Below are 27,504 nucleotides of genomic sequence, written 5' to 3' on the forward strand. Positions count from 1 at the left end.
CTACCTTTTTTACGAAGTTCTCTTCCAATTCCAAGCTGCCAGAATTAGGTGGACAAAGAATGCTTGGGGCTATACACACTGATAAATCATAAGGTGTTATCTGGTTGGGTGAGGATTCTTGCTCAATGCTGTATAACACTCCAAAAAGGTACCGCAAGACAACAACATTCACATTTGGCAGCTGAGCTAGAAGCCTAAAGTCAGAAAGATGCACTTTTGAATAAGGCAAGCCATTGCACTTAGCAGCTGGAAGTATAGAGACAGAGAGCAGAGAACATCTTACTAGAACTAGTATACAACCTGCTGTAGCAGAGTTCCAGGCATGAATGTATACAAATATGTTTTACCGAATTCAATTTCTGAGCTAACCCACTCCAGTTGAATGTTTGACAAACTGAAGGCTATACTATGGGCTGTTGATGCTCTGGCATCTCTCTTAGGCCACTGACTTTTGTCTACCATTTTCATATATTCAGAAGGTGTACAATGGCTAAGGAGTCCACGTTAATAAGGTCAGGAGAAGAGCAATAATAGCCATAAGGCATGCCTGTATTCTGAAACTGGCCTCCGTGGGTGTGAAGAATTGAAACTATTTGGCATTGAATGTTATTTTAGTGGTCAAAGTGGCAAGAAGGAAGCCAATATTTTCCTAATAGTATATTGGCTGTATTTCTGAGCCATGACCAGAGTAGAGTAATTATTGCATCATTACCTCTGGGCTGCATTTATTTTCTCCTCCTCAGTCACTTCGTCAAGAACACCAAGCCATTTTTCATAGAGTTCCGATGAAAGTAAACTTCCTTCGATATTTTCAAGAAAATCCTTATGTGGATAGAAAAATAAATAAATACATGCAAACAGACACACTCACACAGATGTAGAGACTCACACACACACACAAATATATGTATATATGATACAAAATATATATTGGAAATATCACAGAGAAAACACTTAGTTCAAAACTTCAGTTCAGTCCCTAATTTCTTCATAGATACCCAAACTGTGACCCACACGGAGTTCACCTCATACTCTCCATTGAATTGCACGTGCAAAAACAGGTTGTGGATTTTCTCCAACAAAAACGAAAGCATCAAAGCAGAGCCTACGCTTCAGTGGAAAGGAAGACAAAGCTCCCTTCTATCATATGGCACTTACTCTTTTGTGTGCTTTTTTGCAAACTACTACAAAAGCTACTCTCATCATTGCTTCATTCTTCCTTTCCTTAACTGTACAAAAGTAGATGGTCTAATGGCAAACTCCTGATGTTCCTGAGGATGTATTCATTTCTAGTGTAGACCAATTCTCCAGAGAGTTTGACATGATACTATTCAGGCCAAGGTTGCAGAGTCTGATTCTCCACAAAGATTAGTCAACTTTAGGTAGGGAAAGCTTCAGAAATGTCTAAGAACTCTATGCACACGTGGTCACCATCTTCCTAGTCTGTGCCTATAACACGGAAATAGAAAAGACCCTACTAAGTCTTGCTAGAAACATCAATTGTATGTGTGCACCTTCAAGAGGGAAACACTTATCATGGTATTCAAGTACCTAATGGATGATCATTCTTTTCCTTGTGTCTTGATGCCTATATATATATTTACTGGTGTGTTTTACTCTAGCTCAGTGTAGTAATGGTCAGAGACTATTGCTATCTTTCATATAGTTAAACAGTAATGGGGGACAAGCAAAGACCAAATGTGACAAGGAAGGACCACATATGACCTTGGTTCTAAGAGTGCCATAATAACTGCCTTAATATAGTTTTGTTCAGAGCTGTTAGCAAGTGCCAAGGTAGATGGATTAAATTCTTTGTTCTAGTTTTCAGTTCTTTCTCCATTACCATTTTAGCAATAGAATGGGATATCTGTGATGTAGCTGTATAATTTCCAAATTAATCTAGTTCTTGAGACGATCTATTGAATTTTCAGAATTCCAAACTACCTTTGTCCATTGCACCTACTCCTAAAGTTAGATTTATCAAAAGAGGCATGTAGCTAGAGCTGGTTACTGTGTCGTTATAACCTTGGATGGTGGGCTAGACATCACAAATATTAACAAAAGGATAACCTAGGATCTGGTGAAAGGAGACACAAATGGCAAAATCCTTCCTCCATGACTTATAAAGTAAAAGGCATCAAGAAACAGGAGACAATGATGGTTAACAATGATTGGTCGCCTCACTGAGCCTTTTTATATTCCTCATAAAGTAAACATTTGCTTACTATTGTAAACTTCTAGATCTATTCTGAAATTTTTCATGTGATTTTTCTTTTGGAAACTGCCTTCATTAGGAGCATGGTGAGGAAGTCATCAGAGACAGGATGTTTTCTTTGGTAAACATTATGTATGTGTCAATGTATATTTTGAAATTTCTTATTATTATAGTAGTCACATTAGTATTAGTCTTTTGCATGGAGTCCTCAGGTGGGAGGTGTGTGGTGAAAACAGAAAGTATTTCTAATGTAAGGAGCTTTTACCTTCTACAGTACCTTCCTTAAATTTTGATTTCATGAAGTGTTTTCCAGTTTGACAAGTTCTTAATCAGTTATGCCTATGTTGGTTCTTGGGCAATCATAATGAAAGACACCATCACAGCTTGAGTAACTCATGTGTGGATAAAGCTAGAATTTTCCCCACCTTTAAAACACATGCTACCAGAAGAACAGATTCACTGTCCAAGTTCACTCTGTTCCCAGAATTTAGTTTCTTTCTTAGGATTCTGCATGATTTTATACTGGCTGATTTTCTGAAGATGCCTTCCGTGAGTGGTCATTTTTGATTGATAAGGAAAGCACATAATGTAGGAAAAAAAGAAGAGTATATGGCATTTCATATCCCAAGCCCAGAGCAAAAGCTTGCTTCCTTTTTGAAAGAGCTAGGCTATCGGATGGTATACAGTTTTAGAGCTGCAAGAAGTAAAGTCAATTTAGATTCTTTAGTCAATGTCTCTCTATAGTTTTACCCAAAATCCACCTTACATACACTGAAACTTTGTAATCACTTATTTAAATCAGATTTTTTTCATTGACTTTACCCTTTTAAATCAAACTTCCATGTTTCAAGGCCTTGTGGAATCCTCACCTGTCTCCTACTTTATCAGTCTTTTCTCATTATTCCCTTCCATAGATGCTCTTCCCCATATATGGCAATCTTTTTCTATACTCATTTCCCATTTGTTGATTCCTCTTTAAGTGATTGTATCTTCCATTCCTACTATCTCTATTTCCCTTCCTCTTTAAAAGAAAAGCTCAAATACTCTCTTATTCTCTGATTACATTCCCTTCATGAGTCTTTCAACGTCCTTTGCTCTATCTTCATGTCCTCTCCCTACTGTGTAGAAAGATATAAGGGCTGTAGTCAGATGGACCAAAAGTTCAGAAACCTACTATGCTTCTGATCTATTGTGTAACCTGGGGCACATGCGAACTGTACTGAAAATTTTCTAATCCATTTATAATGTGTGGAGGATGATAGTTCTAGCTACCCCCTAAAATTGCTGTGATGCAAGGACTGGGGTAGCAGCTAGCATGTAACTAACGTGGTTAATTTCTTCACCACTAGGATAACATTCCCAAATCCAGTGCAGGGTTGCAGAGGTCCTGGGTACTCTGCAAATTTCCATACTGACAATTCAGTACACCGATTGGAGATAACACAGGCCAAACTCTGTGGCTGTCATTTAACATGCTCTTTTAGAATTAGCAGATTCATATATGCCTCAGGATGAGTCTTTATGCTTAGGTAAGATGTTTTCAGTTGTTAGATTAAGTAGACTCAGTTGAAAGAGACCTGAGACTACTGTGAGTTTAGGAAGACAACAGCAGAATGTGAAGATGATTCATGCACACAGAGTCCATTTTGACTGATCTGAACAGGCCTACATGGGTCTCTGTGGAAACAAGTGGAATGGACAAAACGTCGTTCAGTGTATTGGCCTCATGACTCTGCAGTAGGTAAATCAAATGACACTACCAAGTTTCTCACCCAAAGCCAGGTGCTGTCTAATGATTTCTCCATTTGGAGTAGGTTTGCATGAGGACACTTGGCCTCTCCGAGGTCCCTCTCCTCAGGAAGGCAATAAAAGACCAAACTGAGACCTACCAGTATTGGGAAGGGGAAGTTGTCCTTATGAAAGATATCCGTGAGGGAAACTCCAAAGAGCTGTCCTGATTTTTCAGACGGTGCAGCTGTGCACTGGTTGTTCTGCCAAGTGCCAGCACAGTGGCCAAAGGACGAGTTTGTGAAAGCACTGCTTTCCTTGGTGTTCTGGTCAGAATCTAAGGAAGAAGGGAGATTAGTGTGTTTTAATTCACGTAGACTTATTTTCACCATTGCCATTATACAGCATGTTCATTGTAGAGGCTAGAAGAGGGAAACTGAGTCATTTGTTGTGTAGAACTCTCCATGTTCTGATGTTGGCTAACAGCATCCTCATGACATTGATGAGTTCTTGCCAATAACTTTCAGACTGACGGTTAAACCTAGGGACTTGATCAGACTCAAAGTGATTATTTCCTCTGCCATCAGTTACTGCCATTACACTGATCTGGAGGCACTGAAACTGTAGGTGTTTGTTTTCTACTGGTGTGATCAGTGGGTTCAGGTATCAGATCTGATTTTATTTTTTTATTTTTTTCTGATTTTAAGAGCTATAAGTTTTTGGTATGCAAATCAAGCTGAGTTTGTTAATCCTGTGCTTTCACAGCGAGGCTCCCCTCAGCCTCAGATTCTCTCCTTGGGTTTCTGAGTGCTCAAGTTTCTACCATCCAAAGGAATTGCCTCTCAGGACACAATCTGCCTGACCCCTACTTCTCTGGTTCCACTGTTCTGGGCCATCTTCAAGGATGACTTTCTGCAGTCAGGGTCCTTGGGAAGTAGTCATTACATGCTGGCTATGTGGTGGTGTCTGTGTTCTCTTGTCAACCCCACCAACCCACCCAGAGATGATGTTTTTGGTTAAATATGTTTAACATTTACTGAAAAGAGCCTAAACCACAATGAAGTGTGGAAACACACTTCCTCACACACACACTCAAACATACATGTGTATATACACCTACATAAACGTACAAGGCTTGAAAGAAAACATAGAAAATGCAAAACAATAAGAGGTTAGGAGTGCATTGATAGACCACCAGTTTCCAGAGATGATTTTTAATTACTCAACATTCCCTATTGAAGGAAGAACTTTCCAAAGAAAAGGAGATCAGCAGCGAGAAGCTGAGTTCAAATTTCTACTGCTCAGCTGTGAATGTTTCCCTTTGAAGATATCTTAACATTGCTTAAATAACCGATTGCTTTAAGAGTCAACAGATGAGACAAGCTGTCGAAGGATAAAAAGATGAGGAACATTTCACCAAATAACCTTAAACACGGGGCAATTTGGCTTTTTTGGGATATAGTACGTCCATCAGCACCTCCACTCATGTGGGGCCAGCACTGCACCAGAAGCATCCTGGTTCTGCCACTTAGGAAGCTCAGCATTTTAAAGCTTTGGTTTGCTCAACTGTAACATAAATGATGCTTCCTACACCAAGTTAAACTAAATATATAAGATACTACTCGGCACAAGGCAATAAATATTCCCAGGATCATTAATGAATGGGGTCGCTTCAAAAGGGTCGAATAATGTCAAATAAATCTGGGAAAAACTGGTGCATTTGACTTCCAAAAGGAAAATATGAATTTCCCAAGCCTATTTGACGAGAGAACCCTTTCTGGGAAAGGGAAAACAATGCATGGATCATATATTCTATATGCACTGATAGCAATCTCCGTCTATACACTGGCATAAGTCAGAAATGTACAGTTCTGTAGTTCTAAATAGCTCACTTGTTGTCCAGTTTGGTTCTCTGTTCCGAGACTGGTAGAGATTTAGGTTTTCTTAATTGCCCCCATGAGTGTGTCTGTTCTGGAGTGTTCTGGTGCCAGACAGGTTGTAAAATGGTGAAGTGCACTTATCTGATTGCTCTGTGTCATTGATGTATATAAATAGCCGCTGCAGTGTCCAGACTGCTCTCTGGTCCTGGGAAATTGGCCTGTACTCCTATTGCTGAGGCATGTCTTTCACACCCAGTGGCTTCCTTTTTCTTCCATACTCTTCTGGGACTGATGGAGATACATGTTCCATGTTGAGGTATAAGAAACTCTGCATGGACATAGAGGGCCCCATTGTTCTTAGACATGTCAGCTCACTGTTCTGTGAGGAATTTCTGCTTCCATTTGGTTTCCATGCAGGAAATGGTACAGATATCCCATGTACCTACCTAGTGGTTTTGGGCTTTTTCCCCTTGCGATTGCCACGTAAATCTTCTACTCTATGCCATGAATCATTTCTGTTTCCTAGAAAGCTAAGTCTTTAAGACTCATAAGCATCAAAGAGCACTGTTTTCCTCATATTCTCCTCTTGCTTCTATTCCCTGAGGAGGTGAGTTGTCTCTTAAGGCAGCTTAAGACAGGAAGAAGGATGAGGGAAGGAATATCTCAGGTAAAATAAATGAGTTAGTATTTCAAAGATTCTTCCTACCCTACTTGGAATACCCCTTAGGAAATGCTGGTGTACAGAACTGAGGAGGAAAAGCCAGTGAAGGAAAGGATATGCGTGTACTGGTGCTGCTGTGAGTTTTATGATGTGTGGTCTTAAGAAATAATGCCTCCTCATCTTGTAAACCACCACCTTTGGCGTGGTCCTTTGCACAGTCCTCTCCCACATTAACTCTTGAAAAGTCCCTCTTGCTTCTGGGAACTCTTCCTCCACCATATGAAAGGAGGAGAAGCTACCTTATGGAAGACATGGGGACCAATTGAGAGCCAGCGCCAATACACAAATACCTAGGTTTGACATCAAGTCAAGTCCTTTTCTCTCAATGACGCTGGTTCTTTTCTACTCATTTTAAAGAGCACCGGAATCCTGTGGTGCCTCAAGAGCCATTGATCAAAAAGAGGATGGAGCAGGAATAAAACCCCCCTGCTCTGGTTTCAACCAGAGCACATTTATATAAGTAGAAATTAATAATTATGCATTATATGCTTAACAACATGTATAATATAGATGTGAGATCCATTTAAAATTGTGTTAAAAAAATCCCCAAACACTGTATCATACCATGCTATTTCCTAATACTGCCAGAAATGTCTTGAAGTTTCTATGCTTTCTTGGGTTTCCAACAGTGTGAAACCTCCCTGACCTGCTAGCCAGCCTTCAGAGAAGGAGCAGCTGGGAATCATTGCCCTGGGGATGCTCTGGGCTCCAGAACAGGGCTAAGTATCTGCCATGACCCCTGGCAACCTTGCTGTCTGTGTCTCCCTAAAGCCTATTAAACTATTCACAGTACCTGCAGCCTTCTCATTGTTATGACAACTCTTTGAATTCTCTCCCAAGAGAGAAGTGATGTCTTCTCCAAATATCTTGAGGCAATTTTCAATCAAAAACTGTATAAGAGAAGCCTGTAATGCAAAAAGAACACAATGGGGTGCTCTTTTTTATACGGAAGAGTTATAAGTCACATTTTGTTTATAGACCTTGGATCTAACCAAAAATGTGAAAGACTTCTATGAACAATTCAGAGTTGATAATAATATATAGAAACCCAAGTTCTCTAATAAAATAACTTAGTGTGATACTTTCTGTTGTACTTTGGGTACAGATTTTAAAATTCTACTAGTCAGTGGGCTAAAGTCCTAATTTGTCACCTAATTTCATACCTAACATTGTGATACCAATGGTTACATCTTTAAAACTAGAATAGTTTTCAAAGCAACCTACCTTCTTAACTTTACTTATTGTGTAAAATTTTACTTCCAGAAAATATTGGGTTGTAACTTAGGATAATATCTGATTAAAATGTGTAAAGCATAGACAAAATCCTATGAAATCCATTTCTTAAAGAGGGAAGAATGTTTTTTGGAAAGAGGATATTCCTGTGGATTTTTTTTTGATGTTTTGTTTTGTTTTTGAGTAAAAATCACAGGTCTGGAGAGAAAACATGTCGGTCTGTCTAACCGCATTCCCTTCTCATGTCTTGCTTTGCCTAATGCTGGCTCTCGGCATGAGCTTGGGGAAAAGCTGTCATCTTATTAGGCATCTGTGGCTTCATTAGGATGTTCTGGAATATCTAACTAGTTTCTGTCTGATGTAGCAGAGGCAAAAGAGTAGCCAAGTATTATTCTAAATGAGCCACAACTTGCAGAGCAAGGCCAATGTGTTTGGAGCCATGGGCGCTCATAGTGACTGAATCACCTAGAATGTGCCAGTAACGACCACAGGAGCTGGGTCTTGTTACCATTGTGTCATGAGGAAGCCATGGCTTTGCCCAAAGTTACAAGCTCCCCCCTCAAGGATCAGGCTGAGAGTTGAACCTCGGCTTGTCAAACTCCGGAGCCCAGGTCTTTTCTATCATATTATGCCACTCTTCTCTTTCTTTTGTTTAGTCAGTCTAGTATTGAATCTCCTGGATGGGAAAGAAGCGACTCAACTGCTCTATATTTCGCAATTTAACAACACCCCTTCCCATATTCCACCAGAGTAGGATAAAGATCTCTGCTATTCCAAGGAAGGCAATGAAGATGTGCACTTTTCAGAACTGATCCTTTGCAATTACTACTACACATTTCAGATTCAAAGCATGGATTCTAAACCCCATATGAGACATATATGAGAGATCTCTCTACCTTTTTAATGAAGTTGTCTTCCAATTCCAAGTTGCAGGAATTAGGTGGACAAAGAATACTTGGGGCTATACACACTGATAAATCATAAGCTGTCATCTGATTGGATGAGGATTGTTGCTCAATGTTGTATAACACACCGAAAAGGTATCGCAAGAGAACAACATTCACTTTTGGCAGCTGTGTTAGAAGCCTAAAGTCAGAAAGATGCACTTTTGAATAAGGCAAGTCATTGCACTTAGCAGTTGGAAGTATAGAGACGGAAAGCAGAGAACATCTTACTAGATCTAGTATACAACCTGCTGTAGCAGAGTTCCAGGCATGAACGTACACAAAAATGTTTTACCAAATTCAATTTCTGAGCTAACCCTCTCTGGTTAAATATTTGACAAACTTAAGGTTATACCATGGGCTGTTGATGCTCTGGCATCTCTCTTAAGCCACTGACTTGTCTACCAGTTTCATATATTCAGAAGTTGTACAATGACTAAGGAGTCTACTTAATAAGGTCAGGAGAAGAGCAATAATAGCCATAAGGCATGCCTGTATTCTGAAACTGGCCTCTGTGGGTGAGAAGAATTGAAATCATTTGGCATTGTATGTTCTCATTCATTTGGGGAATATAAATAATAGTGAAAGGGAATATAAGGGAAGGGAGAAGAAATGTGTGGGAAATATCAGAAAGGGAGACAGAACATAAAGACTCCTAACTCTGGGAAATGAACTAGGGGTGATGGAAGGGGATGAGGGCAGGAGGTAGGGGTGAATAGGTGATGGGCACTGAGGGGGGCACTTGACGGAATGAGCACTGGGTGTTACTCTGTATGTTGGTAAATTGAACACCAATAACAAATAAATTTATTATTAAAAAAAAGAAACCATTTGGCATTGAATGTTATTTTAATGGTCAAAGTGGCAAGAAGGAAACCAATATTTTGTAATGGTATATTGGCTGTATTTCTGAGCCATGACCAGAGTAGAGTAATTATTGCATCATTACCTCTGGGCAGCATTTATTTTTTCCTTCTGAGTCACTTCGTCAAGAACACCAAGCCATTTTTCATAGAGGTCCGATGAAAGTAAACTTCCTTCGATATTTTCAAGAAAATCCTTATGTGGATAAAAAAAAATACACACAAATATACACAGAAACACACACACACATATATATGCATATATAATACAAAATATATATTGGAAATATCACAGAGAAAACACTTAGTTGAAAACTTCAGTTGAGTTCCTACTTCCTTCATAGATACCCAAACTGTGACCCACAGGGGGGGTCAGCTTGACTCTCCATTGACTTGTACATGCAAAAGCAGGTTGTGGATTTTCTCTGACAAAAATGAAAGCATCAAAGCAGAGCATAGCCTTCACTGGAAAGGAAGACAAAGCTCCCTTCCATCATATGGAACTTACTCTTTTGTGTGCTTTTATGCAAACTACTACAAAAGCTACTCTCATAATTGCATCATTCTTCCTTTCCTGAACTATACAAAAGTAGAGAGTCTAATGGCAAACTCATGATGGTCCTGAGGATGTATTCATTTCTAGTGTAGACCAATTCTCCAGAGAGCTTGACATGATACTATTCAGGCCAAGGTTGCAGAGTCTGATTCTCCACAAAGATTAGTCAACTTTAGGTAGGGAAAGCTTCAGAAATGTCTAAGAACTCTATGCACACGTGGTCACCATCTTCCTAGTCTGTGCCTATAACACGGAAATAGAAAAGACCCTACTAAGTCTTGCAAGAAACATTAATTGTATGTGTGCACCTTCAAGAGGGAAACACTTATCATGGTATTCAAGTGCCTAATGGATGATCATTCTTTTCCTTTTGTCTTGATGCCTATATATATATTTACTGGCGTGTTTTACTCTAGCCCAGTGTAGTAGTGGTCAGAGACTATTGCTATCTTTCATATAGTTAAACAGTAATGGGGGACAAGCAAAGACCAAATGTGACAAGGAAGGACCACATATGACCTTGGTTTTAAGAGTGTCATCATTACTGCCTTGACATAGTTTTGTTGAGAGCTGTTAGCAAGTGCCAAGGTAGATGGATTAAATTCTCTATTCTAGTTCTCACATCTTTCTCCATTACCATTTTAGCAATAGAATGGGACATCTGTGATGTAGCTGTATAATTTCCAAATTAATCTATTTCTTGAGTCGATCTACTGAATTTTCAGAATACCAAAGTACTTTTGTCTGTTGCACCTACTCCAAAAGATAGATTTATCGAAAGAGGCATGTAGCTAGAGGTGGTTACCATGTCGTTATAACCTTGGATGGTGGGATAGACATCTCAAATATTAACTAAAGGATGCCTAGGATGTGGTGAAAGGAGACACAAATGGCAAAATCCTTCCTCCATGACTTATAAAAGGCACTAAGAAACAGGAGACAATGAGACAATGATGGTTAAGAATGATTGGTTGCCTCACTGAGCCTTTTTTAGATTCCTCATAAAGTAAACATGTGCTTACTATTGTGAACTTCTATACCTATCTTCAAATGTTTCATATGAGTTTTCTTTTGGAAACTGCCTTCATTAGGAGTGTGGTGAGGAAGTCATCAAAAGCAGATGTTTGCTTTGGTAAACATTATGTAGGTGTCAGTGTATATTTTGAAATTTCTTATTATTACTAGTAGTCATATTAGTATTAGTATTTTGCATGAAGTCTTCAGGTGGGTGGTGTGTGGTGAAAACAGAAAGTATTTCTAATGTATGGGGCTTTTAACTCCTACAGTACCTTCCTTAAATTTTGAATTCATGAAGTGTTTTCCAGTTTGAGAAGCTCTTAATCAGTTTTGCCCATGTCGCTCCTTGGGCAATCATAATGAAAGACACCAATCACAGCTTGACTTACTCATGTGTGGATAAAGCTAGAACTTTCCCCACCTTTAAAACAAATGCTACCACAAGAACAGATTTGCTGTAATGCCTCACTCTGTCTCCAGAATTCAGTTTCTTCTTTAGGATTCCGCATGACTTTATACTACCTGGTTTTCTGAATATGCCTTCTGTGAGTGGTCCTTTCTCATTGATAAAGGAAAGCATATCCTGTAAGAAAAAAAGAAGAGTATATGGCATTTCATATCCCAAGCCCAGAGTAAAAGCTTGCTACCTTTTTGAAAGAGCTAGGCTATGTGATGGTATACGGTTTTAGAGCTGGAAGGAGTAAAGTCGATTTAGATTCTTTAGTCAATGTCTCTCTATAGTTTCTACCCAAAATCCACCTTAGAGTCATACACTGAAACATTGTAATCACTTATTTTAATCAGATTTTTTTTTCATTGAATTTACCCTTTTAAATCAAACTTCCGTGTTTCAAGGCCTTTGTGGAATCCTCGCCTGTCTCCTAATTTACCAGTCTTGTTTCCTTATTCCCTTACATAGATGCTCTTCCCCAAGTATGGAAATCTTTTTGCCATACTCATTTCCCATTTGTTGATTCCTCTTTAAGTGATTGTATCCTCCATTCCTACTATCTCTATTTCCCTTCCTCTTTAAAAAAAAAAAAACAAAACCTCAAATGCTCTCTTCTTATTATCTGATTACATTTCCTTCATGAGTCCTTCACTGTCTTTTGCTCTATCTTCATGTTCTCTCCCTGCAGTGTAGAAAGATAATAAGGGCTGGAGTCTGATAGACCAAGGGATCGGAAACCTATTATTATGCTTCTGATCTATTGTGTGACCTGGGGCAAATGCGAACTGTACTGAAAGCTTCAAATTCATTTGTAAAGTGTGGAGGATGATAGTTCCAGCTTCCCCTAAAATTGCTGTGATGCAAGGACTGGGGAAGTAGCAAGCATGTAACTAACGTGGTTAATTTCTTCACACCTAGGATAACATTCCCAAATCTAGTGCAGGGTTGCAGAGGTACTGGGTACTCAGTAAATTTCCACACTGACAATTCATTACACTGATTTGAGATAACACAGGCCAAACTCTGTGGCTGTCATGTTAACGTGTTCTTTTAGAATTAGCAGATTCATATATGCCTCAGGATGAGTCTTTATGCTTAGGTAAGATATTTTCAGTTGTTAGATTAAGTAGACTCAGTTGAAGGAGACCTGAGACTACTGTGAGTTCAGGAAGACAATAGCAGAATGTGAAGATGATTCATGCACACAGAGTCCATTTTGACTGATCTGAACAAGGCCTACATGGGTCTCTGTGGAAACAAGTGGAATGGACAAAACGTCGTTCTGTTGTATTGGCCAAATGACTTTCCAGTAGGTAAATCAAATGACACTAGCAAAGCTTCTCAGCCAAAGCCAGGGACTGTCTAATGATTTCTCCACTTGAGGGTTGGTCTGCATGAGAACACTTGGCCTCTCCGAGGTCCCTCTCCTCAGGAAGGCAATAAAAGACCTAACTGAGACCTACCAGTATTGGTAAGGGCATGATGTCCTTATCAAAGATATCCGTAAGGGAAACTCCAAAGAGCTGTCCTGGTTTTGCAGACAGTAGAGCTGTGCACTGGTTGTACTGGGAAGTGCCAATGCGCTGGCAAAAGGCCGAGTCTCTAAAAGAAGTGCTTTTCAAGGTGTTCTGGACTGAATCTAAGGAAGAAGGGAGATTAGTGTGTTTTAATTCACTTAGCCTTATTTTCACCATTACCATTATACAGTGTGTTCATTGCAGGGCTAGAAGAGGGAAACTGAGTCATTTGTTGTGTAGAACTCTCCATGTTCTGATGTTGGCTAACAGCATCCTCATGGCATTGTTGAGTTCTTGCCCATATCCTTCACACTGATGGTTAAACCTTGGGACTTGATCAGATTGAAAGTCAGTATTTCCTGTGCCATCAGTTACTGTCTTTGCAATGCAACAGGAGGCACTGAACCTGTAGATGTTTGTTTTCTACTGGAGTGAACAGTGGGTTCAGCTGTCAGATCTGATTTTAAAAGCTAGAAGGATTTGTTATCCAAATCAGGCTGAGTTTGGAAATCCTCTGCTTTCACATCCAGTCTGAGACCAGAACTGCACAGATGAGTCTCCACTGAAGTGTTATGTGAATCATAACCAAAGCAATGGTTGTGTAAACTACTGAGTTATGGAATGATTTTTATTATCCATATAAAAGTATACAACACAGTACAATACAATTCAAAAGGTATGTCATAGGATATGATAGGCATTGAAGATAGAGGAGATAATTTGTGGGAAGATTTCCTCAATATGAATATATGGGACCAAGGAAAAAACTTTAAATGGAAATAGCTGGGTCTTGGAAGGGGTTCATTTCTCATTCATTGGAAAAACAGATAAAGAGGAAGTGTCAAGGGTCATTATGGAGATTCCAGTCTTCAGTAACTTACTAAACTGTAGACATGTAGGTGGATGGACCACATGGGGACTTGGTAGCATTCTGCAGTTGTGCTCTTTTGGAAATCACTATCACTCTCACTGGCTTGGATTCAACAGTTTGTTTTTCTGTCACTGAGGACATGAAAAACAAACACTTGTCTTGCACCAGCATATTCTCAGACATGGCACTAGACTCATCTTAATTCCTGATGACACGGATTGTCCAAAGGCTTCCCTCAACACAATGAGGTATATGTCGTAAAACGAAGACATGTCAAAAGTATGGAGGGATTGATGATGTGTGTCTCCAGGTTCTGAATCTAAACTCTGTTTTACAAAAAATGGGGTGTTGCCAGTGAGCTGTGATTAGCTAGGCTCAAATAATACTCGCACTAGTCTCAGGGGAACTTCTCCTAGTTCTAATATTTGCTTTTTAGAAATGTTTTTACATCCCTTATCTTATTGAATCTTGACAACATTTCTAAGATTTAGACATTACTTTTATCCAGCATTTTAGGCATGAATAGAGTGATACCAAGCTAGTAATTGGCCAAAGGTTGTATATCTGATAAATGGGGGCACTGGAGTTTGTACTCTGGAGAGATGATTGACATCAAGTCAAGTCCTTTTCTCTCAATGATGCTGGTTCCTTTCAACTCATTTTAAAGAGCACTGGAATCCTGTGGTGCCTCAAGAGCCACTGATCAAAAAGAGGATGGAGCAGGAATAAAAGTCGCATGCTCTGGTTTCAACCAGAGCACATTTATATATTATAAGTAGAAATTAATACTTATGCATTATACGTTTAACTACATATATCATATAATATAGATGTGGGATCCATTTAAAATTGTGTTAAAAAAAATTCCCAAACACTGTATCATACCATGCTATCTCCTAATACTGCCAGAAACATCTGGAAGTTTCTATGCTTTCTTGGGTCTCCAACAGTGTGAAACCTCCCTTGACCTGCTAGCCAGTCTTCAGAAGAAGGAGCAGCTGGGAATCATTGCCCTGGGGATGCTCTGGGCTCCAGAACAGGGCTAAGTATCTGCCATGACCCTTGGGAACCTTGCTGTCCATGTCTCCCTAAGCCTATTAAACTATTCACAGTACCTGCAGCCTTCTCATTGTTATGACAACTCTTTGAATTCTCTCCCAAGAGAGAAGTGATGTCTTCTCCAAATATCTTGAGGCAATTTTCGATCAAAAACTGTACAAGAGAAGCCTGTAATGCAAAAAGAACACAATGGGGTGCTCTTTTTCATATGGAAGAGTTAGAAGTCACATTTTGTTTATAGACCTTGGATCTAACCAAAAATGTGAAAGACTTCTATGAAAAATTCAGAGTTGATAAAAATATATAGAAACCCAAGTTCTCTAATAAAATAAGAAAGAGTAATACTTTTTGTTGTACTTTGGGTACAGATTTTAAAATATTACTAGTCAGTGGACTAAAGTCCTAATTTGTTGCCTAATTTAATACCTAACATTGTGATACCAAAGGTTACATCTTTAAAACTAGGATAGTTTTCAAAGTAATGTACCTTCTAAAAGTTTATGTATTTTGTAAAATTTTGCTTCCAGAAAATATTGGATTGTAACTTAGTATCATAACTGATTAAAATGTAAAAAGCATAGACAAAGTCCTATGAAATCCATTTCTTAAATAGGGAAGAATAGTTTTTGGAAAGTGGATATTCTTGTGGATTTTTTTTTTTGATGTTTTCTTTTCTTTTCTTTTCTTTTTTTTTTTGAGTAAAAACTCACAGGGCTGGGGGAAATCATGTCTGTCTGTCTAACCACAGTCCCTTCTCATGTCTTGCTTTGCTTAATGCTGGCTCTCGGCATGAGCTTGGGGAAAAGCTGTCATCTTATTAGGCATCTGTGGCTTCATTAGGATGTTCTGGAATATCTCACTAGTTTCTGTCTGATGTAACAGAGGCAAAAGAGTAGCCAAGTATTTTTCTAAATGAGCCACAACTTTCAGAGCAAAGCCAATGTGTTTGGAGCCATGGGTGCTCATAGTGCCCGAGCCACCTAGGATGTGCCAGTAACGACCACAGGAGCTGGGTCTTGTTACCATTGTGTTATGAGGAAACCATGGCTTTGCCCAAGGTTACAAGCTCCCCCCTCCAGGATCAGGCTGAGAGTTGAACCTTGCCTTGTCAAACTCCAGAGCCCAGGTCTTTTCTATCATATTATATCACTCTTCTCTCTCTTTTGTTTAGTCAGTCTAGTATTGAATCTCCTGGATGGGAAAGAAGCGACTCAACTGCTCTGCGTTTCCCACTTTAACAACACCCCTTCCCATATTCCACCAGAGAAGGATAGCAAACTCTGCCATTCCAAGAAAGCCTATGAAGATGTGCACTTTTCAGAACTGATCCTTCGCAATTACTACTACACATTTCAGATTCAAAGCATGGATTCTAAACCCCAGGGGACACATATGAGAGATCTCTCTACCTTTTTAATGAAGTTGTCTTCCAATTCCAAGCTGCAGGAATTAAGTGGACAAAGAATGCTTGGGGCTATACATACTGATAAATCATAAGCTGTCATCTGATTGGATGAGGATTGTTGCTCAATGTTGTATAACACACCGAAAAGGTATCGCAAGAGAACAACATTCGCTTTTGGCAGCTGTGTTAGAAGCCTAAAGTCAGAAAGATGCACTTTTGAATAAGGCAAGTCATTGCACTTAGCAGTTGGAAGTATAGAGACGGAAAGCAGAGAACATCTTTCTAGATCTAGTATGCAACCTGCTGTAGCAGAGTTCCAGGCATGAACGTACACAAAAGTGTTTTACCAAATTCAATTTCTGAGCTAACCCTCTCTGGTTAAATGTTCGACAAACTTTAGGTTATGCCACTGGCTGTTGATGCACTGGCATCTCTCAGGCCACTGACTTTGTGTACCAGTTTCATATATTCAGAAGTTGTACAGTGACTAAGGAGTCAATGTTAATAAGTTCAGGAGAAGTACAATAATAGCCATAAGGCATGCTTGTATTCTGAAACTGGCCTCCATTGGTGAGAAGAATCGAAACTATTTGGCATTGAATGTTATTTTAGTGGTCAAAGTGGCAAGAAGGAAGCCAATATTTTCCTAATAGTATATTGGCTGTATTCTGAGCCATGACCAGAGTAGAGTAATTATTGCATCATTACCTCTGGGCTGCATTTATTTTTTCCTTCTCAGTCACTTCGTTAAGAACACCAAGCCATTTTTCATAGAGTTTGGATGAAAGTAAACTTCCTTCGATATTTTCAAGAAAATCCTTATGTGGATAAAAGAAAAATACACACAGACACACTCACATATGCAATATAGATATTGGAAATATTACAGAGAAAACAGTTGCAAACTTCAGTTCAGTCTCTACTTACGTCATAGATACCCAAACTGTGACCCACATGGAACTCTGCTCTGATTCTCTATTGACTTGCACGTGAAAAGCAGGTGTGTGGATTTTCTCCAACAAAAATGAAAGCATCTAAGCAGAGCCTAGGCTTCAGTGTAAATGAGGACAAAGCTCCCTTCTATCATATGGCACTTTTGTGTGCTTTTCTGCAAACTATTACAAAAGCTACTCTCATAATCGCTTCATTCTTCCTTTCCTGTACTGTACAAAAGTAGAGAGTCTAATGGCAAACTCATGATGGTCCTGAGGATGTATTCATTTCTAGTGTAGACCAATTCTCCAGAGAGTTTGACATGATACTATTCAGGCCAAGGTTGCAGAGTCTGATTCTCCACAAAGATTAGTCAACTTTAGGTAGGGAAAGCTTCAGAAATGCCTAAGAACTCTATGCACACGTGGTCACCATCTTCCTAGTCTGTGCCTATAACACGGAAAGAGAAAGGATCCTACTAAGTCTTGCTAGAAACATCAATTGTATGTGTGCACCTTCAAGAGGGCAACACTTATCATGCTATTTGAGTACCTAATGTATCATCATTCTTTCCCCTGTCTCTTGATGCCTATATATATATTTACTGGTGTGTTTTACTGTAGTCCAATGTAGTAGTGGTCAGGGACTATTGGTATCTTTCATATAGTTGAACAGAAATGGGGGACAAGCTCTGCCTATGTCTCTGCCTCTCTCTTTCTCTCTGTGACTATCATAAATAATAATAAAAAAAATTAAAAGAAAAGAAATGGGGGACAAGAAAAGACCAAATGTGACAAGGAAGGACCAAATATGACCTTGATTCTAAGAGTGTCATCATTACTGCCTTAACTTAGTTTTGTTGATAACTGTTAGCAAGTGCCAAGGTAGATGGATTAAATTCTCTATTCTAGTTCTCACATCTTTCTCCATTACGGTTTAGCAATAGAACAGGATATCTGTGATGTAGCTGTATAATTTCCAAATTAATCTAGTTCTTGAATCGATCTCTTGACTTTCCAGAATTCCAAACTACTTTTGTCTGTTGCACCTACTCCAAAAGTTCGATTTATCCAAACTGGCATGTAGCAAGAGCTGGTTAACATGTCATTATAACCTTGGATGGTGGGCTAGACATCACAAATATTAACTAAAGGATGCCGAGGATGTGGTGAAAGGAGACACAAATGGCAAAATCCTTCCTTCATGAGTTATAAAGTAAAAGACATCAAGAAACAGGAGACAGTGATGGTTAAGAATGATTGGTCACCTCACTGAGCCTTTTTGTATTCCTCATAAAGTAAACATTTGCTTACTATTGTGAAATTCCCTACCTATTCTCAAATTTTTCATATGATTTTTCTTTTGGAAACTGCCTTCATTAGGAGCGTGGTGAGGATGTCATCAAAAGCAGATGTTTGCTTTGGTAAATATTATGTATGTGTCAGTGTATACTTTGAAATTTATTATTATTACTAGTAGTCATATTAGTATTAGTATTTTGCATGGAGTCCTCAGGTAGGCTGTTCATGGTGATAACAGAAAGTATTTCTAATTTATGGGGCTTTTAACTCCTACAGTAGCTTCCTTAAATTTGATTTCATGAAGTGTTTTCCAGTTTGACAAGTTCTTAATCAGTTATGCCTATGTTGGTTCCTGGGCAATCGTAATGAAAGACACCAATCACAGCTTCAGTTACCCATGTGTGGTAAAGCTAGAACTTTCCCCACCTTTAAAACACATGCTACCACATGAACAGATTTGCTGTAACAGTTAACTCTGTCCCCAGAATTTAGTTTCTCTTTTAGGTTTCTGCATGAATTTATACAGGCTGGTTTTCTGAAGATGCCTTCCAGGAGTGGTCCTTTCCGATTGATCACGGAAAGCATATCCTGTAGGAAAAAAAGAAGAGTATATGGCATTTCATATCCCAAGCCCAGAGCAAAAGCTTGCTTCCTTTTTGAAAGAGCTAGGCTATCGGATGGTTTACGGTTTTAGAGCTGGAAGACTAAAGTCAATTTAGATTCTTTAGTCAATGTCTCTCTATAGTTTTACCCAAAATCCACCTTACATACACTGAAACTTTGTAATCACTTATTTAAATCAGATTTTTTCATTGAATTTACCCTTTTAAATCAAACTTCTGTGTTTCTAGGCCTTTGTGGAATCCTCGCCTGTCTCCTACTTTACCAGTTTTGGCTCCTTATTCTCTTACATAGATGCCCTTCCCCATGTTTTCAAATCTTTTTGCCATACTCATTTCCCATTTGTTGATTCCTCTTTAAGTGTTTGTATCCTCCATTCCTACTATCTCTATTTCCCTTCCTCTTTAAAAAAAAAAAAAAACAAAACCTCAAATGCTCTCTTCTTATTATCTGATTACATTTCTTTCATGAGTCTTTCACTGTCTTTTGCTCTATCTTCATGTTCTCTCCCTGCAGTATAGAAAGATAATAAGGGCTGGAGTCTGATAGACCAAGGGATCGGAAACCTATTATCATTCTGATCATTTGTGTGACCTGGGGCACATGCGAACTATATTGAAAGCTAATTCATTTGTAAAGTGTGGAGGATAATAGTTCCAGCTACCCCCTAAAATGGCTGTGATGCAAGGACTGGGGTAGTAGCAAGCATGTAACTAACATGGTAAATTTTTTCACACCTAGGATAACATTCCCAAATCTAGTGCAGGGTTGCAGAGGTACTGGGTACTCAGTAAATTTCCACACTGAAAATTCAGTGCACTGATTTGAGATAACACAGGCCAAACGCTGTGGCTGTCATTTAACATGCTCTTTTAGATTTAGCAGATTCATATATGCCTCAGGATGAGACTTTATGCTTAGGTAAGATATTTTCAGTTGTTAGATTAAGTAGACTCAGTTGAAGGAGACCTGCGACTACTGTGAGTTCAGGAAGACAATAGCAGAATGTGAAGATGATTCATGCACACAGAGTCCATTATGACTGATCTGAACAGGCCTACATGGGTCTCTGTGGAAACAAGTGGAATGGACAAAACGTCGTTCTGTTGTATTGGCCAAATGACTCTGCAGTAGGTAAATCAAATGACACTAGCAAAGCTTCTCAGCCAAAGCCAGGGTCTGTCTAATGATTTCTCCATTTAAGGGTTGGTTTGCATGAGAACACTTGGCCTCTCCAAGGTCCCTCTCCTCAGGAAGGTAATAAAAGACCAAACTGAGACCTACCAGTATTGGGAAGGGCAAGTTGTCCTTATCACAGATACCTGTGAGGGAAACCCCAAAGAGTTGTCGTGGTTTTGCAGATGGTGCAACTCTGCAGTGGTTTTTCTGGCAAGTGCCAGCGCGCCACCAAAAGGCCCAGTCTCTGAAAACAGTGCTTTTCATGGTCTTCTGGCCTGAATCTAAGGAAGAAGGGAGATTAGTGTATTTTAATTCACTTAGCCTTATTTTCACCATTGCCATTATACAGTGTGTTCATTGTAGTGGCTAGAAGAGGGAAACTGAGTCATTTATTTGTAGAACTCTCCTCGTTCTGATGTTGGCTAACAGCATCCTCATGGTGTTGATAAGTTCTTACCCATATCCTTCAGACTGATGGTTAAACTTTGGGACTTGATCAGATTGAAGGTCAGTATTTCCTGTGCCATCAGTTACTGCCGGTTACACTGCATCAGGAGGCACTGAACCTGTAGATGTGTTTTCTACTGGAGTGAACAGTGGGTTCAGGTGTCAGATCTGATTTTAAAAGCTAGAAGGATTTGGTATGCAAATCAGGCTGAGTGTGGTAATCCTCTGCTTTCACAGCCAGTCTCCCCTCAGCCTCAGATTTCCTCTTTGGCTTTCTGAGTGCTCAAGTTCTACCATCCAAAGGATCTGCTTCTCAGGACACAATCTGCCTGAGCCCTACTTCTATGTTCCTCTGCTCTGGGCCATCTTCAAGGATGACTTGCTGCAGTCAGGGTCCTTGGGATGTTGTCATTACATGCTGGCCCTCTGGTGGCTGTGTTTTCTTGTCATACCCCACCAACCCACCCAGAGATGATGTTTTCGGTTAAATAGGTTGAACATTTACTGAAAAGAGACTAAACCACAATGAAGTGTGGAAACACACTTCCTCACACACACACTCAAACATATATGTAAATATACACCTACACACAAGTACAAGGCTTGAAAGAAATCATAGAAAAGCAAAACAATGAGAGGTTATGAATGCATTTATAGAGGTTATGAATGCATATGCACCAGTTTCCAGAGATGATTTTTAATTACTCAACATTCCCTATGAAGGAAGAGCTTTCCAAAGAAAAGGTGACCAGCAGTGAGAAGCTGAGTTCAAAGTTTCTAGTGCTCAGCTGTGAATGTTTCCCTTTGAAGATACCTTAACATTGCTTAAATAACTGATTTCTTTAAGAGTCAGCAGATGAGCCAAGTTGTCGAAGGATAAACAAATGAGGAACATTTCACCAAATAACCTTGAACACTCGGCCACTTGGCTTTTCTGGGATGTAGTGAGTGCATCACCACCTCCACTCATGTGGGTGCCAGCCCTGCACCAGAAGCATCCTGGTCCTGCCACTGAGGAAGCTTAGCATTTTAAAGCTTCAGTTTGCTCAACTTTAACATAAATGATGCTGCCTACAACTCGTTAAACTAAATATATGATATACTACTCAGCACAAGGCATGGCTCAGGGCAGCCTTGAAAGTGCTCTGGGGATATAGAGAAAGACAGGAGTTAATGGTCTTCCCAAAAGATTTAAAACAAGAAAACAACCTTCATAGAAATGAGTTGGGTCTTGATGTCAGACTTTTGAATTTTTCTAAGCTTGATTTTTGGTAGTGTTTGCATTCTTTCCTATACTGTTCCTCCTCATTGATGACAATAAGCTCACCCAGAAAGAATAAACTGTGTGTCTGAATTGTGTTTAAGCATGGAGACATGAGCCAAGGGAAGGCACTTGAAGAAAGGCAAGTGGCTCACCTCTCCCTTGCTTGTTCTGGGCTGGGTGCCTGGGCTTCAGTATGAAATGGATTTGCATGTCTGTGATCTTCTGCTCCAGAAGGAGGGACTCCTGAGTAGGGGAAGGAGAGACGGAGTCCTCTGCTTCCTTTGGCAGCAGTTTAGTAGATGGAAGATGGCTCATTTTAATTCCATAGGGATGTTCATGTCCTGTATGGAAAGAAACCTGAATATTTAGGCTGATGGTGATGGCTGTCATCAAACCTACCTTACCACGAGTGTAAGCATCACCCTATTTGTATATGTTGGTATTTTTCTGGGACTTCTAGATAAAGAAGGCTGTGCCTCCTGAGTGAGCATCATATGCACCCTTGTGGGAACACCTTACAGAAAGCGTGTGCCCAAGGGAAAGATTTTAAGAAGAGAAAACAATTTAAAGCATGTTACATGAAATACATATATTCATGAGTGCATTAAACAATGCTGACTTTTTCTGTGTTTCTGAGAATGTTTAAGTTTTTCTAGTTTGTGCCTTGACACTAACTAGATCTATACATCTTAGGCAAATTACTTGACACCGTCGAGCCTTACATTCATTCTTTGAAATGCTTGTCCACACACAAACTTATCAGAGTGAATATATTAATAAGCATTGGTGGTTAATATTTTTTATTTTTTATTTATTTTTTATTTTTATTTTTTGGTTAATAAATTTTTAAATATTTGGAGTATATATATAAAGAATTGCTATCTTCACTATTCTCTCCAACAGAATGTCAGTCGAACAGATTTTTTTTTCATTTCCTTTTGTCAATTCTCCAGCCAGAGCTACTCGAGAGTAGTGGGATGTGTTGCCCTTATGCTTTATGGTTCCCTCCCACTGCTGCCCTCCCTCTATGGGTGTCCTGCCAGGCAATGATCAGAAGGAAGGGTGTGCAGAGTGGGAAACCCAGAAGCAAACTGTAAAACGATGGTTAGAGAATAGAAAACCACACCCACAGCCATCCAGAATTGCCTGCCAAGTGATTTGTTTTGCTCTTTTATGCTTTAAATTGTTTTTCCTCTCTAGAGAATTCTCAAAGACCCTATGCAATGATATGGATTTCATTTTTTAAGAATAGAATGAAAATTCTCATTCTGTCATTTCAGATTTATTATTGAATGTACCTAAAGGAGCTTTTGCTGTTCTTTTCATCCGTCATAAATGCAATGTTCACAAGAATCACAGGGACTTCCCTCCATTAAGGAAAAAGAAGCTTCTATGACAGCAATACAACCAAACCAAGATAACCAGGAGCTAATCCACAATTGAGAATTGAGAGTATGTTTAAAAAATGCATTTTGAATGCTGTAATGGATCATCATGAACAACAGGCTCTTCAGATTCCTTAGAGCTGCGTTCGTGTGTGAAGCTATTCAAAGTCTAAAAAGTTATCATCTACATCATTTTTATCTAAATTAATGCACTTTATTAAAACATATATAAGTATTTAGCTTTTTTCCTTTTTACTGCTAACCATTTTTTTTAGATTTTATTTATTTATTCATGAGAAACAGAGAGAGAGAAAGAGGCAGAGACACAGGCAGAGGGAGAAGCAGGCTCCATGCAGGGAGCCCAATGTGGGAGTCGATCCCAGCTCTCCAGGATCACACCCTGGGCTCAAGGCAGTGCTGAACCGCTGAGCCACCAGGGCTGCCCCTGTCCAACTTTTACAAAGATATCAACATTAATTCAAAACAGGAAGTGGTACTGGGGGATTTTGATCTCAGTGATGAGCTTTGTGACTCTATAGTCTAAGACTGGGAATATATATTTTGCAGAAAGAAATTGGTTGTTTTTTTTAAAAAAGGAAATTGGTTGTTTAGATTTCCAGATTATTTGAAAAAGAGTTATAGCTTCACAGGTTTATTAAAAGGATAAAGAATTTCTTTTTTTTTTAATTCATGACAGACACACAGAGAGGGAGAGAGAGAGGCAGAGACACAGGCAGAGGGAGAAGCAGGCTCAATGCAGGGAGCCCGATGTGGGACTCGATCCCGGGTCTCCAGGATCCGGCCTTGGGCTGAAGGCGGTGCTAAACCACTGAGCCACCCGGGCTGCCCAAGGATAAAGAATTTCATGTAAGAAGGAATGCTTTAAGATTTCTAGAAGAGATTATTGTCACCATTACCATCTATTACTATACTTCAAGGTCTGCTACCGACCCTGTCTTCTTTTTCTTTTTTTAAAATCCTTCCATTACTGGAAACACTAAACAATTTTGCTAATCCAAAGATTTTTTTTCAGAGAACTTGTGCTAATAACTATTTTAGAAGAGGTGCAATCTGTTTATCAATAACCTTAAGATCAGTGATGGAAAAAACCTGAGAAACAGCAAAGTGCAGGCGATTTCATCAGTGAAGACTAGAGGAGTTTAAATGTGATTATCTCATTTTCTTTATGATGCAGAGAAAAGTGGGCACAGGGCAGGGGTGTTAAATACATATCTGTAACCAGATTCAGGGACATAACTGGATTTTAGAGGATTCTCACAAAATAGAGGCTTCTTAGTAGTTAGGAACTAGAATTCAAGATTGAAATATGAAAAATAAATGTATGGGAAAAAAATTCCCATCCATTTTGCTTTCATACCTAAGTGAGTAAATAAGTAAGTAAATAGTAAATAATCACACTTTTTCAAGACAGCTCTGTTTGTCAGGTAACAAGAAGTAGAAACAAAAATTTACATTTCTCTCCCTCACTAAATCATAGCTGCTGAATGAAGAGATGTTATCAATGCCTGGGAAACAGTACCTGGTAATTATTTAATAAACATGTGAGGGAATATAACATGTGATTTTCACTTTTAAGGATTTTGAAGCTTAAGAAAGAACAACCATTACTTTGAAACTTTGAGTTACAATTTTGAACCTAATCAATCCCATCTTAGATTTTCCCTGACACTTACCAGTTAGTGGAAGTTTTTCCTTGCCAGAACTCACCCACAGCTGGAAGTCTTTCTCAGAGCCCTTGGAAACAAAAAGAACTAGGTGTCAAAACAAATCTTTCACAGTACTTGAAGAACACATTTCCTTAGCATATCTGTATTTCCAAAAAGAAGAATTGGGGCCAGGATAAATGGCATTTGGTCCATGGAGGTAGCTATAGTACTTGTTAACTAGTTCCCCTCACAACTTCCAATAGACTGTCCCAGATTCTTGTAATTTTTGATAAAGACCGGGAAACCACAGTACAGCCAGCCCCTCACTTTGTGGGTGATCCATGGCATAAGAAATGAGATTTGTGTCCCTTTACTACGGAGTAAAAGTCTCATCTCAGAGTCCTCTCTTCTGCTGTCTCTAGACTCCTTGGATAGTGTTGGCTTTTGTCTCCAAATGCCCCTGCCCAGAGATGCATGTTGTCCAGAGAGCCATATACTCTGCTATGACTAATCCTGAGCAAAGTAACTTGAGAGGCATCAATAGCTCAGCAGCCCTGAACAAAAGGAGACAAATGCCCAAGAGACCTTGAGGAGATCGTGGAGGGAAGTCAGCCACAGGCTTTGGGGCAGGCAAACCCCACTTTAGGGAGAGAAAGGATGAGGACTCTAGACATGTCAGATGCAGAAAACGATTACTCCCAGCAGAATTATTGCCCAGTAATACTGGAAATCCCAATTGTTTGAAACAAACAATTCTAAATTATAAAGATTGCTGAACTATTTTAAAGAGTCTTCCAGGAGACTAAAACAAAAAATGTTTGAAATAGAATTATTGGTAATAGTTACCATGTGCCCTTGACTCTTGACTAAAAATCATGGCCTTCACCTTATGAAGGAATGTCACAGGTATGGATGGGCACAGACACAGATACACACACACACACACACACACACACACACACACAGCTAAATCTGCTCAAGATTGTGTTGCAAATAAGAAGTAAGAGCTAATAAGGTAGGGTAGGGTTTGGAAATGCCATGCTGGAATCCTTTAAATCAGGTATACATAAAGCCAAATAACCCCAGTTCTTCATTAAAATAGAAATTCTTTGCCTAGTGACATTGATCACTTTAAGCAAAGAAAATCACAAACGTGAAATAAAATGAGTTAAATCATTAATCAATCTCCCCACCTTCATCCCTCAAACCACTCACTCTCTTTTCCAGGATTTAATTCTTACTTAGGGTTTATATATCATACAGGTTAGAAATGTATGTAGAGATGTGCTTTAGTCAGTACATATAAATTCAATTTTATTTTGGATGTATTATTAAATGTTGTTTGTACAGAAATCATTGATCTCTTCTGCCAAATTCCAGTTGCTCTGAAGTTTTAAAGGGCTTTATTATACCATTGGGTCAGATAGAATTTACAAACAATCTTATGATTATGTCACGTCACATTTACAGAGGATTTTGGATAAGAAGCTGTGCTTTCCAAGTGCTCCTTTTGGTTCTCTCCATCTATCACTGTCCCTCTTTTTTCCCTTATAAAACCTCATCCTCAAATATATTTCTCTTTCATAAAAAGATATCAGCAACTCACACGAGCACCATCAAAAGGTAAAGAACAGACAGTTAAAACCCAAACAAGATGAAAGTGCTATGTACAAATGCCCCAGATCCATGGTCTTATTCAGAACTTGTCTTTGTCTTTACCAGTTCCTAAAGAGTATGAGCTGCTTCATCCTCAGGATCTGCATCAAACAGAGGTAGCTTGTAGCCATGTAGTCTTTATGTCAAAAGGTACAACAGAACATGTAATTTAGGATTCATTAAACAGATTGAGTTCTTCCTTGTGTGATAACTAGGGTCAATAGGGATGGGGACGTATCAGAATTGAAAACACAGAAAAGAGTCCAATAGAGGAGGAAATATTTAGAAATTTAGAAACAAAAAAAAAAAGAAATTTAGAAACATTGTTATTGTCTGTATTTAAAATATATACAATAAACTGCATGTTGTTATTAGCACTCTAAAATTATAGCCCAATTTTAGGCTATGACTTTGAATTTTCAGAAAATTTAAAATGGGAATATAAGATAGCACTCATGTATAAGCTAATACTATAGCTTTGCTGCCTTCAATTTCTAAAGTTGGAAGGACAAAATATGACTGTTATCTACAATAATCAGCTGTCTTATGATGGGAGGTGCACAACACACACATACACATACACACACACAG

At 39.0% G+C, this 27,504-nt stretch overlaps 1 protein-coding gene across 14 annotated transcripts in view; it reads right to left on the reverse strand.

Moving 5' to 3' along the window:
- LOC140611771 (uncharacterized) overlaps positions 1-27,504 on the reverse strand; it is a 120,989-nt gene that overhangs the window by 48,060 nt on the left and 45,425 nt on the right. For all 14 annotated transcript variants that reach the window (XR_012012970.1, XR_012012968.1, XM_072788646.1 and 11 more), the window contains 15 exons: positions 25,285-25,345; positions 22,358-22,546; positions 20,600-20,775; positions 19,121-19,282; positions 17,169-17,278; positions 16,465-16,654; positions 15,112-15,223; positions 13,072-13,247; positions 11,579-11,740; positions 9,671-9,780; positions 8,674-8,863; positions 7,338-7,449; positions 4,105-4,280; positions 713-822; positions 5-194 (listed from right to left, as the gene is read on the reverse strand). Coding sequence is in view for 12 of the 14 variants with exons in the window: in XM_072788646.1 (XP_072644747.1) it covers positions 5-194; positions 713-822; positions 4,105-4,280; positions 7,338-7,449; positions 8,674-8,863; positions 9,671-9,780; positions 11,579-11,740; positions 13,072-13,247; positions 15,112-15,223; positions 16,465-16,654; positions 17,169-17,278; positions 19,121-19,282; positions 20,600-20,775; positions 22,358-22,546; positions 25,285-25,345 (2,226 nt within the window). In the remaining 2 variants the exon portion in view is untranslated. The remainder of the gene's footprint in view (positions 1-4; positions 195-712; positions 823-4,104; positions 4,281-7,337; positions 7,450-8,673; positions 8,864-9,670; positions 9,781-11,578; positions 11,741-13,071; positions 13,248-15,111; positions 15,224-16,464; positions 16,655-17,168; positions 17,279-19,120; positions 19,283-20,599; positions 20,776-22,357; positions 22,547-25,284; positions 25,346-27,504) is intronic.

Source organism: Canis lupus, chromosome 20, assembly GCF_048164855.1.
Source record: "Canis lupus baileyi chromosome 20, mCanLup2.hap1, whole genome shotgun sequence".
NCBI classification, from domain to species: domain Eukaryota; kingdom Metazoa; phylum Chordata; class Mammalia; order Carnivora; family Canidae; genus Canis; species Canis lupus.